The sequence below is a fragment of the Rhinolophus ferrumequinum genome, chromosome 18, assembly GCF_004115265.2.
Source record: "Rhinolophus ferrumequinum isolate MPI-CBG mRhiFer1 chromosome 18, mRhiFer1_v1.p, whole genome shotgun sequence".
Taxonomy (NCBI): Eukaryota; Metazoa; Chordata; class Mammalia; order Chiroptera; family Rhinolophidae; genus Rhinolophus; species Rhinolophus ferrumequinum.
Window position 1 is genome coordinate 60,450,746 of NC_046301.1, and position 18,561 is coordinate 60,469,306.

Here is an 18,561-nt window from a genome sequence, read left to right on the forward strand (position 1 = left end):
AGGTAGATATCTAGTCAGAGAGTTCCACTATGTACAGCCCTGGACCCAAAGAAATATTCCAACAACTCAGGTCTCTAACGTGATCACTAACGAAGAACATAATAAAAAGAAACATTCACAAAACTTTTCACATAAAATTACATCACGTTTCACATAAAAAAAACCTACTTACAAACCATGGTTTGAAAAGACACTAATGCAAATGAGTTTTATGTAACTGTACAACTATTTCAAATCTGAGATATTAAAATGTGTAGCAGAGATGAAGGGGACATAGAGGGACATTTATGACCTCAAGCGTTCATATCAAAACATGAAATAGAAATTGGTATACTGTGATCACTACTGAACCACTGACACATTACACAAAAATGAGACATTACACAAATCAAACCACATTCGTAACATGTACAAGATGTCCATCCTGCTCTTAGCTTTCAGGTACCACTTAAGTGAAAAACTTCCCACATTCTTTATGTTCATGGGTATCTCTCAGTTGTCTCTAAAGGTTGACAATGTTTTAAGGGAGACTCAAATTTCCCAATTCTTCTGTTCCGACATTTGCTGCAGTATGTGTCCTCTTAGGTGTGTGCAGGTTGTAGAACACCTAAAGCTTTTCCTCCTTGCTGACATTCAGAAGTCTCTCCCCGTGGTGTGTTCCTCTATATTTTTGAAGGGAGAAATAATGACTGAAAGATTTCCCACATTTTCTACATTCATAAGGTTTCTCCCCATTGGGCATTCTCACATGTACTTTGAGGAAAGACTGACAATTTAAAGCTTTCCCACACTGCCGACATTCCCACATTCTCCCCCCACTGTGTGTCCTCACATGTTCTTTAAGGGAGTAGTGAAAGCTGAGAACGTGACCACATTGCTGACATTCATAGGGGTCTCCCTCCGGTGCCTTCCCACATGTCTATAAAGGGACGATGGCGCACAGAAGGCTTTGTCACATTGCTGACATTCATAGGGTTTCTCCCCAGTGTGTATTCTCGAATGTGTTTTAAGGCTGCATCGCTGACTGAAGGCTTTCCCACACTGCTCACATTCATAGGGTTTCTCCCAACTGTGTGTTCTCACATGCATTCGAAGGTTGGAAAGAAAACTGAAGGAATTCCCACACTGCTCACATTCATAGGGTTTCTCGCCAGTGTGTTTTCTGAAATGTGATTTAAGGCTCCATCGCTGACTGAAGGCTTTCCCGCACTGCTCACATTCATAGGGTTTCTCCCCAGTGTGTGTTCTCGCATGCATTCGAAGGGTGGATAGAACAGTGAAGGCCTTTCCACACTCCTTACATTCATAGGGTTTCTCCCCGCTGTGAATTCTCACATGGCTTCTAAGAGAAGATGAAAAACTGAAGGCTTTCCCACACACCTTACATTCATAGGGCTTCTCGCCAGTGTGTGTCCGCAAATGTGACTTAAGGCTGCAGCGTTTACTGAAGGCTTTCCCGCACTGCTCACATGCATATGGTTTCTCCCCAGAGTGTGTTATTTCATGTCTTCGAAGGGTGGACTGAAAACTGAAGGCCTTTCCACACTCCTTACATTTATAGGCTTTCACCCCACTGTGTGTGATCAAATGGCTTCGAAGACAATACGAAAGGCTGAAGGCTTTCCCACACTCCTTACATTCGTAGGGTTTCTCCCCACTGTGCGTTTTCACATGGTCTCGCAGTACTCTGGAAATCTTAAATCCTTTCCCACACTCTTTACACACATACGGTTTCTCGCCGGTGTGGATTCTAACATGTTCATGCAGGACTGAAGGAAAGCTAAAGGCTTTGCCACACTGGTCACATTCATAGGGTTTGTCTCCAACGTGCATCCTCACATGTGCTTGAAGGGAGGAGGAACAACTGAAAGCTTTTCCACATTTGCTACACTGGAAAAAAGATTTCTCACCACAGAGGTTCTTCACAGATTTCTTGCACACTCTCTCACTATCCTGAATTATACAGGGTTTCTCTACAAGGTCTGTTCCCACGTGAGAGCTTAGGCATAAGATACACCTGCCAGCTTGCCCACATTCCTCACACAGATGCAATGTAGACCCTGTTTGACATCTTTCCTGATTCTGAAAGAAAGAACATTCCAGGAGGACTTTCCCAGACTGAGTGTATTCACAAGGTTGAACTCTACTTGGGCACTTCTCACACACAGAAAGAGATGTAACGTTGTTCAGGGTATGTACACATTGATCATCTTCATTAGCTTTACAGAGCCTCTCCGGCAAAAGATTTCTGTTGAAAACATTAAACATACAATTAGGGATTAATGATTATAAGTGATTTCTTTATGAATGATTAATGACATAAATCATTACTTTAATTACATATTTACCATTTTCAATGAGTGGATTTTTTTGCAACGTCTGCATTGTTACATTGTGCAAAAAGTTTAAATTTGTGGTCAAGGGCGGAAATGGGGCCACAACTTTCAGTGTTTCTTACATCTGAGATTTCGTCATCTTGTTTCCATTGAATTATTTACAGATATTCAATCTCTACATCACGTTTATCAAAACATCTTATAAAAATTCTCTGGCTACTCCATTCTTCTGGAGGATTTATATACTTTTTAAATTTTTCAATTAATTAGTAGTCTACAGATATCTCCTTTGGTCCTGAGTGGGCCACTTACCTAAAAGGAGTCTCCTGGGTTAGCTGACGATTTCCATTATTATTCATCAACTTGTTTTCTCCAATAACTGATCGAGAATCAATTCTTAGAAATCTCACTGTTTTTCCTTCATTGGACATATTATTGTCCAAAAACATCCATTGAGAACGTGACTCACCGGTTTTAATTTCACTGTAATAATCTGCAACAATTGGGAGGATAACTTATTTTCATGGATATGAAATGGTGGGCATACGAAAAGAAATAACCTGTGTATTCTCATATACTGATATAAAATGCAAACAGATGTTGTAGGAATGAACCAACATTCAGGGAAATAAGAAAACTGACAACCTCAGCAATTGGGGACTGTGGCAGAAACAGGTAAAATTAGTCAAAACGGAAACTTGCTTTGTTAGGAAATACTTGAAAAGAGAGGAAGACTGATGTTCAGATAAATATTATCTAAGAATGCAAAGCAGGAAGGAAATGGGTTCTAAGCATGTGTCCAGGTGCTCCCTTTAGAAGAGGACCCATAGAAAGTCTAAGTGTTCTAATTTAAATAACAAGTCCAACAGGACAGCCTGAGAAATGAGAAATGTCATCTTTCTCAAACACAGGCTGAGTCATGTTTCTGATGCACATGGATAAACGTCATTCCCTTATCTAGAATCCGTTGCTCTCTGAGGGCTGTCACTTCGTCCAGTTCTCAGACACATATGGAGCCTTTTTCATGGTCCCGAGAAGCCAATGGCTGATTGGATAGTGTGTGTGGTGCTTCCCTGCTCCTGGAGAAAAGGTTGTCATGATGGAGGTTGGAGGGCAACAAATGTCCCATGAGATGGGCCATTACTGAAGTCTTTAAAACCATTGATGTTGGTCACGTGTGGGATTAATTGCAGGAAAATGATCATGTCAAATGTGCATTAAGCACAGTGTACCTTTCACAGGCATGGAAACCAAGCTGCTCTCAGTACCCAGCCCCACAGCAACTAGAGACTATGGTCTCACTTAAAATTAGGGAGCCTTAACTTTTGTTGGAGATTAATAAAGAGTCAGTTTGATACATGAAACCTTGTTTTCATAAGAAAACCACTTGACTCTAAGTTGCTCCATGAATGTTTTCAGTGCGTCTTTCCTTGTTCAACACATTCTCATTACTTCGCATTCAAAGGAAAGAATAACTATAGAAAAGATTTGTTCTCTAAAAGATAGGAGAAGAGATAAATGTGTCCTCACCCACGGAGGCCAGGTTCCGGCAGGTCTCCAGCATCACTTCTCTGTAGAGCTTCCTCTGAGCACCATCCAGCAAAGCCCACTCTTCCCGGGTGAAGTTCACAGCCACATCCGCAAAGACCACCGTGTCCTGAAACATCCCACATGTTCTATTTCAGCAAGGCTCCTCTTCACTAATGTGTGCGGGAGGATGGGGGAAGCTGAGATGGACCTGGACGCAATTCCTAGGCCGCCTGAGCTCATGTTCTCATGGGAAATGACAATGAACAAGTAAACCTACATGGGGAACACTTGGTGACAGTCAGTGCTTGGAACCACCGAAGTTTGACAACTGACACATACTTTTCCTCAAATAATTATAATGATTTTTCCTGAGATGGAGCAGATTCTGTGGTAAGGTAAAGAGTGAAAAATGAACTCGTCATTCAGGTAACACAGCAATGGATACTTGGCTTACTCAGAAGTTTTGCCCACATCAGCTCCAAGACCTGGAACCAGAAAGTCAGGAGGATGTCATAAACACTGAGATTCCAGGGCTGCTGATCTGACAACTCTCGCCTTGGAAGTCGTCAGCATCGAGGAGCCTGGTTGAGTCCTTTCATGTGTAAGAGGCAGAAACACGAACCCTCCTAGGATAAAGGGGACACTGTGGATGCAGACACAGGCCAGGGCCCGGGCCTGGCACAACTGTTGGTAAAAGAAGTAGTTGATTCCTGAAGAATCTGCCAAGCCAGTAGAGACTCCAATACAAACTGAAGGCCTGGAATTTGAGAAAATGGCCTGACAAGAAAAACCAATGAAGGATTTAATGGTAATGGAGATAAATGTGATGTTAACAGAGAGAAAATATAAGTAATCAATAACTTTAGAGCAATATGGTGTGGCACCACATCCAAAGAAATAAATGCAAACAATTATGAAAATGATAAGATTAAAAAAAGAAAGTTAAAATCTATAGAAAGAAAATTACCAAAACAGTTACACAAACAATGCTACTACAATGGTGGTTGCAAGAGCAGTTTAATAAGCCCACAATGCCTATGAATTTTTATTCTAAAATGTATTTGGGGAGCTCACATGACAATACAAATAAAAGACAACAATATAAAGACATATAATGTAATTGAATAAGGGGAACAGAATGTGAGTAGACATTTCCCAAAGAAAAAATACAAATGGCCAAGAAGCATATGAAAGACATGAGTCATCAGGAAAATGCAAATGAAAACAAAACAGATTGCTGTTCACACCACTAAGACGGCTGTGCAGACAGACACAGTGCTAGCGAGGCTGTGATGACGGTGGGACCCTGACATACGGCCGATGGGAAGTAACGTGGGGAAGCACTTTGGAAGACAGCCCGGCGGGTCCTCAAAATGGTGAGCGTGGTGACCACATAACACAGCAATTCCACTCCTAGGTGTCCACATACCCAGGGGAAGCAAAAAAACATCAACCCAAAAACTAATGCACAGACACACACAGCAGTATGATTCATAATAACCGAAAAGTGGAAAAAACTCAAATATCCAACAGGTTTGGAGAAGCAAAATGTGGGATACGCCTGCAATAAAATACGTGTGGCAATAAGAGAAATGAAGGGATGGCCTTGACATGATATCAATTAACCTTAAGGACATTAGCAGGCCTCAAAACCACCCTACAGTGTAATATCACTGATATGAAATGCACAGAAAAAGCCAATCTCTAGAACGTAGATTAACACCCTGCCTACAACCCAGGGACAGGCACACTTATAAGAGTGCCAGTGCTGTTAAGAGTCTGTGGGGGATGAAAACGTTTTAACATGAGAACATGAGGATGGGGGCCCAATGCTGCGAATATAATAGATTTTATACTTTCAACACTTAAGCTTCTGGTATTTAAATTATACCTGAATTATACGTGTTGGAAAATAAATTGAGGCAGACTAAAACTACAACCTTCTTATCCTAATGGCCATTTTATTCTAAAACAATAGATCTTGGGCAACAAGAGGAAAGAGTGGGGAAACATGAAACTACAGATGTTTCACACATTGAGGAAGTTGACATTTTATAAACCACTTGTGGGAAGGCATTTTTTAGATTAGATGTACATTGCACTCTGACACTCAATTTGGACTGTGCGGGCGGTAGGAACACCTCCACCAGGCAACTGTCAGAACAGAGCTCAGGGTCAAGAATTCAACTCCATTCTCATTATCCACTGGACGATGGCATCAGACACTGCAGGTTGAGGACTCAGTCCTAGGAGACGGCCACCCACCCCACCCCCACTTCAGAGGCCACTCTCAAGGCCAGGTTGTCACCTGTGCTGCTCACCGACCGCCTAGAAAGCACAAGTTCTCAGGACACCCTCTCCTTGACTTTGGTTAATCTGTTGGGCAGACTCACAGAACTCATGGAAACGTGTTCCTCACTAGGCCACCTGTTTAGTATAAAAGGTTAAGTCAGAAACAGGAGACGGAAGAGATGGGGGACGAGGGAAGGGAAGGGGCTCGGAGCTCCTGTGCCCTTTGCAGAGCCTCCTCGCTCCACATCCCCACGTGGTCACCAAACACGGAAGTTGTCCGGAACCTGTTTTGGGTTTTTATGGCGGTGCCATGACGTAGACATGGCTGGTTACAACGGTTACATCACTGCGCAGCAGTAACTGAACTCTAATCACATGTTCCAAACTTCTAATCACAGGTTGGCTCCAGACAACCAGCCCCATCCTCAGGGGCTTTCCAAAAGTCACCTCATTAACAAAACAAAAGACACCTCAGTACTGTCAACACTAAAAGAAATTCCAAGGGTTTTTGGAAGCTGTGAGCCAGAACTCTGGACCACAGCCAAATACGAATAAGTAATATTTTGCTTATCTGAATGATGAAATACATACATTTCTTATTCAAATGTCACATGCCAACCCCGGTCATTGAACACGGAGTCCTTATAGCAAAACAATCATACAGTGGGAAGATACTGACGTTTCTAGAAGCTCATTCCATCATTACTGACTATCCAGTCCGTCGTTGTAACACATGGAAATGTCTCCCAGGGTGACACTCAGATTTGCCGCCTTCACCTTGGTCTGGTCAGGTTCCAGAAGCAGCTGTGGTTCCAGCAACAAACAGCTGCACCCTTTTGGGCATCTGATGTAACCGAGCTAAGAGAGGATAGGCCTTCTGGCCCTGAGCCCCTTTCCAGGTGTTAGTGTAAAAGTGGGGTCCCCTCATCGCATAACCATTTACTCATCAGGAACCCTCAGCTCCACTCTCCTTCTCTTTATTTATATCCAATCTCTCCCACCACTGGAGGGGACAACGACAGGGCTGCACAAACCTCAGCCGTGACGCAGCACATCACACCAGGTAACATGGTGCTGACACATTAGAGCAGAGCCCGGACTCCTGACATATTTCCTGCCTCTCTCCAAAGCCCCGGAAGGAGCAGATTCCAACACCTGCTCGTCCTCACTAAGACATGTCCTGGGGGTGCTTGGCTTTCAAAATCCGCCCCCAGACAAATGCATATTAAATGAAGTGAGAGGACACCTATGCCAGGCCCCAGGCCAACATCACGGTGAGTTCTCATGAAGACACTGGCTCCATCTGTGATGCGATCTGTGCTCTGACTGGGAACAGTCTCAGATCCCCTCCCGCTATCCTACTTGGGCCACTTCAGGCAAACTGGTAAAAAGGCCACAGGTGACACACGTCATGGGACCCCGGGGTCGGGAAGGTCAAAGCTCACACCCCATCACCGGGCACAACAGGGTCCCTCCGCTCTCCCCGGGCCTCCGGCAAGAGCTCCCAGCTGCCTCGATCTCCCCAGACTGACAACTGTTTTCTTATCCTCTTGGTTCCTGTGGCATCGTCGTCTCGTCCAAACCCATTTTCCGTGAGGATCAGGGGTGGATGCAGCCACAGAGGACAACCACAGAACACAAGGGCACACGTGCACCATGGCTTTGGGGGAGGACTGGGTCCTGTGTGGGAAATGCTGAGATGAGCCTACGACACCCAAATGCACGAGATACGCAATATTGTTCTTAGAAGCACTTGTCATATTAGTAAACCTTGAAGCCACCCATGTGGACAGTAACAACAGAATCAAGAAATGAAAATGATACAGTCCCACCAGAGGACACTAGGGAACAACACAAGTGAGAGAGCCACCATTCCTTGGGAAGGTACAGAACTGTGAACAACAGAAAACTGACACACAATTGAACATCTGATGTAATACCATCTGAACTCAAAAGAAAACATGCAGAAACAAATCCGCTGACTTCGGGGAGCACACATGTCATCCACCCGGACAGGAGCCCTGTCTGAGGTGTCTCGTGTGAGGCCTGGTCCAGGTCTGGCCGGGCTGTCCTTACAGGACCATCACTTCAGGTTGCGTAGGTGGCTGTGCAGTTGCTCGTGCACTTTCTACATACACTGTATTGAACAGTTAACCACGATGAAACCAGTTATAATTTATCACAATAGCACCTTAAAGGGAAAACGTCACAACACTTGAATAGATAAAGAACATGCATGTCCTAGTCCATGGGCATCCCCACAGCATCCCCTTAGCAGCTGAGGAATAGGTGGGACCCTGCGGAGTCTGAGAAAGGACACGTGAGAAAGACATGTTCACTGATGAAAATCCCACAGTAGGTAAAACACGGAGGGCCGAACCTCTCTCCTCGTAGAGTCTACATCCGGCGTCACTGGAGACAAACACACAATAATAATAACAGAAAAACAAGTTGCCCATATTCAAACCTCAAAGAATTCTTATGGAAGATCTGTAGAGAACAAGGACAGAACACAATTTTCAGTGAGTTTCCAGAATGCTATGACGATATAAAAAGAAATCACAATTCATTTTCAATCACTACCCACAGCAGTTAAGAAAAATTTTTAAACATAACCTACACTATTAAAACCAATTCTGATGAGAACCTCCAACTTATTCCAAATTTCTTTTTACTGTACCTGTCTGATGTAATACTGTATGTGTTCACCCTTGGATTTTGGCATAAGATCCTACAACCTCTGTAATTTTCTAAATGATAACAGCACTAAGAGCACCTTTTGTTCTAATGAGAGGACTCTGCGTGGCTGTCACCAGAAAACCCAAATATTAGAAGGGTGGACTGTTTGGACCTAATCACACCCCCTGGGGAGGGCACAGGGTGGGAAATGGGTTAATATTACGTTGGTGCAAAAGTAATTCCGGTTTCAGACCGTGAATTTTAAATCATTATAAATAGGCTCAAACACGTCTTTATTAATAAGAACCATTACAATCAACACATTTTTGCCAACAACAAATGACGTTCTTTATTCCTGCAGCATAAAAGTCCATGCTTCAAGATTCCACGAACTCTTGGAAAGCATTTTCTGCATCCTGCTGGTTGTGGAAGCGTTTTCCCTGCAAAAAGATGTCGAGATTCTTGAGGAAGTGGTAGTCAGTTGACAAGAGGTCAGGTGAATATGGCGGATGACAAAACGTCGTAGCCCAATTCATTCAACTTTTGAAGTGTTGGTTGTGCAATGTGCGGTCGGGTGTTGTCGTGAAGAATTGGGATCTTTGACCAATTCCGGCTGCAGGCGTTGCATCTCATCGATTTGCTGAGCATACTTCTCAGATGTGGTTTCGCCATATTCAGAAAACTAGTGGATCAGAGCAGCAGCAGAGCACCAAACAGTGACCATGACCTTTTTGTGGTACAAATGTGGCTTTGGGAATTCCTTTGGAGCTTTTTCTCGGTCCAACCCCTGAGCTGGTCGTTGCTGGTTAGCGTAAAAAAAGACCTCACTGTTTGTCACACGTCACAATCAGATCAAGAAATGGTTTATTATTGTTATGTAAAATAAGAGAAGATGACACTTCAAAATGCCAATTTTCTTGATTTTCACTCAGCTCATGAGGCACCCACCAATCGAGCTTTTCACCTTTCCAATTTCCTTCCAATGCTGAACGACTGTAGCATGGTCGATGTTGAGAGTTCTTCGGCAACTTCTCATGTAGTTGTAAGAGGATCAGCTTCGATGATTGTTCTCAATTGGTCATTGTCAACTTCCCATGGCTGGCCACTACGCTCCTTATCTTCAAGGCTCTAGACTCCTTTGCAAAACTTCTTGAACCACCACTGCCAAATGTGTTGTTGATGTTGCGAGTTGTCTCTGCTATTTTACAACCACTTTTGAACTCAAAGAAAATCACTCGAATTTGCTTTTTGTCTAACATCATTTCCATTGTCTAAAATAAATATAAAATAAATGGCAAGTAATAAGTCATCAGCAAAAAAACAAAGCGAGAAATGTGCATTAAAATGATGTATAACATAACTACATTTATTTAAGAATGTATTCCAATATCAAATAGCAAATTTCAACAAGCAAAAACCGCAATTTCATTTGCACCAACCTAATAATTAATTAACTCCACTGATGAACTCTACTATCTAGTGTCAGAATTGACACAAACCCTAGAACCTCTGGCTGGTGTCACAGCACTGCTTGCTTTGAGGAAATGCTCCATTATCTGGTGACCAAAGCTGTCAGAACTAAAATTTCTTCATGAAAGCAAAAGAGAAAGACACAGGAGGAGAATTCAAGGTTTCTCCAATTCAATGTCTAATGAAGGATACAGAGTGATCACAATGAAAAAATCATAAAACCTTATTGAAAGACATCAAGTACACAGAAATGGAAAGATGGCGCATGTTCTCTGACTGCAAGCTCAATGACACCATGATATTAATTCTCCCAATTAATGCATAATTTTAATAGAATAACATTATGTTCAAAACCACCATGGGGTTGATTTTCAACTTATGAAAAACTGCTACTTAAAAATAAACAGAAAACAAATGTCTGAGAATAGCCACGTTCTCTACAGAACCAGGTAGACGGACTTCACTTACAAGAGTGACGGGGACAGCTCAAGCACAGCAGGAGGAGGGACCCATGGATAAGAATGGGAGTCTGTGACACGGGACCCTCTGTGGGGCCTGAATCTCTGCCAGAGCAGGCACTGCCCTGGGGTGGGGACGACGGACACTGTAACACACGGGGGATGAGGAACGGTTAGTGACAGGGGACAGTGAATGTCCCTGTCATCGACTTCATGGAAAACAACCAACCTGATGCAGACTTAAATGTAGAACACTTTCAGAACCAGGTGAAGTCAAGTGATCTATGACTTCCCAGTACAGAGTTTTCTTATATAAGGAGAAAAAGAATAAGCTACAAAGGACAAGGATGGATAAAGTGTTAAGAGTCCATTCACCAGCACAGAGTAAAGAGAGTGAAAAGATAACCACACTGCAGAGAAAAGTTGCAGTGTCTGTACAAGAAAAGGACTCCTGTGCCGAGTACCTCAGAAAACACCAGAAACCAGTAAACATGTAAGTGAATCAAAGGCGACCAAAACTATTTCACAGAAGATGAAACAGCACACGGTCTGCCAGGAGGAGAGCTGGGTCACATATCAGAAGGACAAAAATAAAGTTTGTCATTTAGATCCTGGAAATTATGTGATAGAATGAATACCTAAGAAGGAAAGGTATTCACACCTCCCACAATCATTTCCTAGTAAATTTAAATTTGTCCGTAACCTACAAACCCACAATTTGCCTCTTTACTGCAGAAACTTAAGATGCAATTCGCATTTGGGAGACAAACCCCAGAATCCCTGTTTTTTTGTTTTTAATTTCCTCATAAATTTGTATTTTATTTTTTTCCCTTTCTTCCACCTCGCCCGCCCACTCCGGTTCAAGCCGTTGTCTCTCAGCCTAGTTGTGTAGGACACAGCTCCCTGGCCCCTGCTGGTGTTACGTGCCTTGCATCGCGCCCCAGCCCCAGCTGAGACGGTCGTTGGTCGGCCGCTCACAGCAGCTCTCGCCGGATGCCGGCTGCTCACGATGGCTGCTGGCCATTCTCGCTGGCCACCGGCCACTCATGGAAGCACACGGTAGCCTGGAATCTCACGCCAACCTCTACTGCTCACTGCAGCCCAGCTCCAGGGAGAGACCTTGTTCACAATCTTAGCTGTAGAGGGCGCAGCTCACTAGCCCACGTGGGAATCAAACCGGTGACCTCAGCATTAGGAGCACAGCGCTCCAACCACCTGAGCCACTGGAACGGCCGCAGAATGCATGTTAGCCTTGCTAATGTGAAACACACTTGACAGTACCCAGGACACACAGCACTTAATGGGTGAGTAAACGCAGACCGAGCCTCAGACACCAGCACGTGTGACACAGACGGGGGCTGAAGAATCAGAGAAGCCTCTGTGTGACATTACTGGTGTACTGCTGGTAACAGTCCCTTACTGGAAATGTAAGACGCAAAATCAAACCACACACTGCTGGGTGATGAATGAGAAGTGACAAAGGTATGAAGAATAACAGAGTCGGGACAGCGGTCACCGTGGCTGCGAGAGGGAGACAAGACATTGCAGAAGCACCCGGAAGACAGGGGTGCTAACAACTGCCTAGGGCCTAGCTGTTCACCTGGGCAGTGAGGCCACAGGTGTTATTATTATTATTATTATTATTATTATTAAATCTGAATGCAAAAATGAACCATCGGGTTGGAAACAGCTTCAGAGGGGGCGAACTGCCCAGCCCATGTGCAGGTGGGTCCCCCTTCCGAGGCTCTGTAGCTTCTCTCAGCATCACCAGCTCCTTCCGGGTGATTCTGAAGGTTGGAAGCCACCTGCAAGGGGAGGCGCCCAGCAGGACCCCACTGCACCTGCCTTCAACTCCCACACAGGACCTGCTTTGTGTACAGCTTCTCCCCACCCAAGTGATGCACCTGCTTAAGCACTGGGGGTCACAAAGATAACACAAGGGACCCGCAGAATCACTAGTTCCACCTGTGTTCAAAGTGTCGACGAAAAGACATCCAGCCTAAGGGAAAGCTTACAAGACTTTACTTGAGCCAAACTGACAACAATTGCCGGGAAGCAAAATCTCAACAGGTAGAGAAAATGCTCCGTAAAATGGCAGATTGCAGCTTATTTTATTTTATATGTAGAATCAGAGGAAGGAGGGTTACATAAAATCCACTGGTGGTAGATTAAGGCAGTGGGAGAAAGGAAAGCAGGGAAATCTGGGATTGGATAAAAGTAAATTGGAGAGACAGGTACTTATTTTACACAGATGAGTACAGGACATTTAATAATTCAATTTTATAGGACATAGAGATGGGAATCAGGAGACTAGAATAATAATGAAGAATTCTATAGCTTCCAGCTCTGGTCCAGAAAAAGGGATTACTGACATTCCAAGGACATGTTATCCTAGATGCAAAAAGACAACAGACAGGCTCACTTAAGATATACACTGACCTTTGTCAAGGGAGCTACAGACTAGAGATGTGACTTCCTGCCATGGTCCACCTTGGTTAGGAATTTTTATGTTCATACCATCTTATGTGGTTATTTTCAGTCTCTTGAGCTTGTCAGGTTTAACATGTGGCCCCTTTTCCATCCACAAAGGATAAAGTGAGGGAAGTAATTCTAGAGGACTTTTTTGGTTTAAAAGAATAGGAAACTGCTTAGCTCTTTCAGAAAACAGCTGTCAGTGCAGTATTTACCTCAGGTAAGAAATTCTAAATCATCGAAATCAGAATTTAACACGTCAGTTTCCCAAGTCCCATTTAGTGGAATCTGCATTAACCTGTGAGGCCGTTATTAGCAGGAAGTGGGACAGGATCACAGGGTCACACACCCTGCACCCTGCATCTGAGTCACTATGGTTTTTATCAATGTTTTAATCCTAAGCTCCACCCTCCTCCTGTCAAAGTGTGGAACTACTGTGTGCAAGTCCCCCAATTCTAATGGAAAATATGATATTTTCTGGATCTGAGACACTTTTCCCCAGCTCCACCTGTGGTTCAGACTCAGAATAACAAAAAAGTGAGAAGAGCAAAGACCCAGGACTGCTACTCTTAAGACAGGGAGATTGTAATGGTGGCACTATACCGTGTTTCCCCGAAAATTAACCTCAGTTAAGACCGTCAGCCACACAGAACCATTTAGTACATTACGACGACGTTCCAGAAAAAGATAACATGACTGTATTTTAATGAATGTAGATAGTTGTACATGAAAACATAAAACATCCCCTAAAATAAGCCCAAATGGAGCCTAAATTAATGTAAGACCTGGTCTTAATTTAGAGGAAACACGGTACATGTTCTCTTTTGTTCATGGATCTCTCGTATAATTTGATTTAACAAGTGTAACTTATGTTGGGAGTTTTTTTTTTTTTTTTAGATTTTTATTGGGGAAGGGGAACAGGACTTTATTGGGGAATAGTGTGTACTTCTAGGACTTTTTTTTTTCCAAGTCAAGTTGTCCTTTCAATCTTACTTGTGGAGGGTGCCGTTCAGCTTCAAGTTGTTGTCCTTTCAGTCTTAGTTGTGGAGGGCGCAGCTCAGCTCCAGGTCCAGTAGCCTTGCTAGTTGCAGGGAGCGCTGCCCACCATCCCTTGAGGGACTCCAGGAATCGAACTGGCAGCCTTGTGGTTGAGAGCCCATTGGCCCATGTGGGAATCGAACTGGGAGCCTTCGGAGTTAGGAGCATGCAGCTCCAATCACCTAAGCCACCGGGAGGCCTCAATGTTGGGACTTTTTGAAAGCTTTTCTTTCTCCACTTCCTTTAAGCCAGGCCTTAATGATTCTGCTTGCTCTACATTTACTATGCATAGTGGCTTCAAAGTTTCTATTTACTTCACCCCAGGGCTGGTCAGGTGACTTGGGACAAGTTTTGCATCTGTATAGGATCCACTCCTGCTGCAGGTACCCCACTTCCCATTTGATTCAGGTAAGACTCACCCACTGCCCCTCCCCCATCACTTCTGTGCTTGTCTCTGATAAGGTGAACTGTACGTCTGCAGTGACCAGGGCAAATACTTATTGAACAAATGTTGCTTCAGCCTCTTTCCTAACCCCACAGTCCTGAACTTTGGCACACGTTCACCCAGCCCCTGAGAACAAGGTGGCCTCGGGACCTGCCATCCCAACCCCACCTGGTCCATCCTTCCAGTTTTGTTGACTCCTGTCTATCAAAGGAAATACCTTTTTGCCCAGTTCTTGAGACCCTTGCAGTAATTCCTTTAAATGAAAGTCTCATGGAAGTTGGAATTTTCATAATCCACGGGCTTGCCCAAGTCATCACAATACCGCATTTTTTAAATCTAAGCTTTCCTCAGCCTTCTGTCCTCCCCGCCAGCCCCAGGTCTGAACAAGCAGAGATGCACCAGCCCCTGCTGACCAGCGGTGAGAACCTGCTCAGCACACAGAGGCCGGTCCCTGTCAACCGCTTTCCTGCTCACCCTCCAACCCAGAAAAGCCCTTTTCTGTCTGATCTCAGTGGACAGAAAAGGGGCCACATGTTAAGGGGCCACAAGCTCAGGAGACTGAAAATAACCACATAAGATGGCGTGAGCATAAAAAATGTCATAATTCAGTGAGCCATGGTGGGAAGTCACATCTTTCGCTCCCTTCATAAAGTTAATCTGTGCCTTTAAGTGGGCCTGTCTATCGTGTTTTTGCATCTAAGATGACATCCTTGGAATGTCAGTAACCCCTTCTGCCCCCACCCCCACCAGAGCAGAAAGTACAGAATCCCTCATTATTAATCTCGTCTCTTGATTAACATCTCTATGAGAACTATTAACTATCCTATACCACCTCTGTGAAAGAAGTACCAATCTCTCCAATTTATTTTTATCCAATCCCACAGATTTCCTGCTTTGCGTTCTCCCACCCCCTTAATCTACCACCAGTGGATTTCATGGAACCCTCCTCCTTTGATTCTATGTATTAAATAAGCTGCAAACCACCATTTCGCAGAGCATTTTCTCAATCCCTTGAGATTTTTCTTCCCCAGCAATTGTCAGTTTGGCTCAAATAAACTCTCCTAAGCTTTCTCTTAGGCTGTTTTCCCTCCACATTTCAGACACGGACATAGTTCTGAGATCAGTACCTTGTCCCTACAGACCGCCCCCACCAGCCCCGGGCCACCGCATCCGATGATGGTCCCATCACCCCTCCAACCCACAACCAAGCCGCAGACTTGGGTCGGCTCCCCCAACTCCCACGTAGCAACCGGACGGGGCGGCGGAACCTCGCCAAGCAAGGAGACTCGGGTCGGAACCCCCTAGACACGCACATGGGGACGGGGTCCCACCCTGAGGTCGAAGGGGGGGGTCTCAGGTCAGGCCCCCGAGGCGCTGGGAGATCCCGCCCGTGTCAGCTTCCAGTCTGCTTAGAAAGCAGCCACTCCCCATCTGGAGCCATGACCCACCGCGCGCGCACTCACCATCTCCGCGCCCGACTCCTGCCCTCCGCGTCCTACTCTCTGCCCCTCCAACCCGGTAGCTGAGAGCGTAGTAAGTAGAGACTTGGAACGGCGCCGGCACAGGAAAGAACGAGATCTGTGCCTCCGAGATGAACGTCCTCAGAGCGCACAATGCACCCGCCCCCCGAATATGACTGGACGGCGCACTAAGATCCCGCTCTCTGATTAGACGGAACACCAGTCACTCGCCCAGCCGGAGAGTCTCATTGGACAAGAGCTCGGCACGCACAGGGCCCTGATTGGACAGATTTCAAGCTTCTTCCGTGAACACTTGGGTTGGTAGCTCCCTGGTAACCTGCTGGGTTTTCAGGATTTGTCTGGGGTCTCCACCCAGTATTACCTGATTAAACAGAGGTGCAGTCCCATGGGTCCTGAATAAAGGGCAGACAGTGAGTTCACTTGGAGGAGCCCTGCAGAAAATCTTTTTCTGATCATTAGCCTTTCCCTGCCCCACCTTCTCTGGAGACCGGCATAGACCAGTAAGGAGGGTGCAGAAAAAAACGAGCTTAGTGCAGGGTCGACCAGGCATCAACCCACAGGCCAGTCGTCCCTGCTGAGTCTTGCTCCTGAACTAGGAAGTCCCTACTTAGTATTCCCACAAATCACAGCTTTTCACCGAATGGACAGAAGCCCTGGTGAAATACAAGGTCAGGTGTGGGCTGGTGGTAGGGTAACCATGGATCTGTTCCCTTTAGAAACATTCACTGATGAGACAAGTTTAACAGGAACGAGTTTGTGAGTTATCAGGAAAGAGGTTAAAAATTAACCACTTGGCTCTGAATCTCCTGGCTAGCACCGCACCTGCAGGCTGCCAAGCATCTTACATCCATCATAGGTGGGAACAGAACAGTTCCCTATTGCAACGGCAACGCCCTGCAGCACACATCCATCATAGATTGGAAGAGGACAGTTCCCAGGACACGACAATTGTAACGGCAGCCCCTCTGCAAGCTGACAAGCACCCTACATCCTGAATGGAAAAATACAAAACCCCAGCACTCCTTCTCATCAGCGCAGCCGTCTTCATGAGACTTTGCCCTGGCAGAGTTCTTCTGCCAGTATCTCTCTTACCCTACTGTCTGAGCAGCTCTTTCTATCAGGCTTCTCTGGCAAAACTCCTTTTGCCAGTTCCAAACAGAACTCTCTTTCTCTGCCTGACTTTTCAATGAAGCTCTCTTGCTTTCCCACGTTGTAGATTCTCGTGAATTCTTGTCACGCACTGCAAACAAGTGGTTTATTCTAGGCCAAGACACTCGACAGTGGCCTAACTACGTGTAACGATGGTTTGGTTTTAATCTATGATCTTTGCTGTCTGGAAGGTCAGTCCTACATCTATACCCCCACACAGGTGCTTAAGGTCAGCATCCACGGTGCTCTGTGGACAATGGGAACCCTCGCCCCCACCTGCACGAGGCTCCTCTCAGCACAGCCACAGTTGTGAGAGGCTAGAATTCTCAGGGGTGCATTTTGCCGCAAGGAAATTTGTCAGGTCGTGTTTCAGTCAGTCCCCAGAAAACTTCAACATATGACAGGCTGTATTCCCTTATTTACATTGTAGTGTTGTTCTACAGCTTTGTGACTATACAAACACCACTGAGTTTTACATGTGAAACTATGAACGTTAGAATACATGAAGCGTATTTCCACTTTTACACACAAATTGATAGGACAGAATACCGTGATACCCCTACCTCCTGGCCATCACTAAGATACTTTCTGTTGCTATGGATTTGTCTTGTCAACTGAACAATAACATCGACTAGGTAGTCCGTCACCAAAAGGATTTCTTAGGGAAAAGGAAAAAGTACTGCAGCAGCATGAGAACGTGCAGACCCAAAGAGCCATGTGCACATTCCGCCTTACGCCAAGATGGTGGCTACGTATGTACATATATGGCAGGGAGACAGGAAGTTAGAGCCATAGAGTTTTATGAATAGGAAGTTAGGACCATACAATCCGAGGAGCCCAGCTCTATGCACACACCTCCCAGCCTGATTAATTTCCGTAATTTCCAAGTTCATCTTTCTCATTCCCACCTTCTGATCAAGATCTTTCTCCAAAAGCATCATTGATCAACAGTCAGTTCTTCTGTCTTCACCCTTTTTGTCCCTCGATGTCAGGAAGGACTTCTGGGTGTCATCTCTCATATGAGAAGGAAAGTGCGTGGATGGGGAACAGCTCATGTCCAGGGTTAACAGACAACAGGTGCAGAGCTTAATAACAATAAGAATTTAAAAAACGGGATTAGAACAACATAACATAGTCTATTTGACAGATTTATCCCAGAAGTGCAAGCCTGTGGATAATGAAACAAAGATCAGTATTATCTTAGTAGATCC

General features: G+C 44.9%; 1 protein-coding gene across 1 annotated transcript in view; it reads right to left on the minus strand.

Annotated features, from left to right (window-relative positions):
• Positions 1-701: 701 nt before the first annotated feature.
• Positions 702-18,561, minus strand: part of LOC117038163 (zinc finger protein 77) — a 47,360-nt gene continuing 29,500 nt past the window's right edge. The window contains exons 2-4 of the mRNA XM_033134859.1: positions 3,867-3,993; positions 2,649-2,829; positions 702-2,248 (exon numbers count right to left, since the gene is read on the minus strand). Of these exons, the coding sequence (XP_032990750.1) occupies positions 829-2,248; positions 2,649-2,829; positions 3,867-3,993 (1,728 nt within the window). The 3' untranslated portion in view covers positions 702-828. The remainder of the gene's footprint in view (positions 2,249-2,648; positions 2,830-3,866; positions 3,994-18,561) is intronic.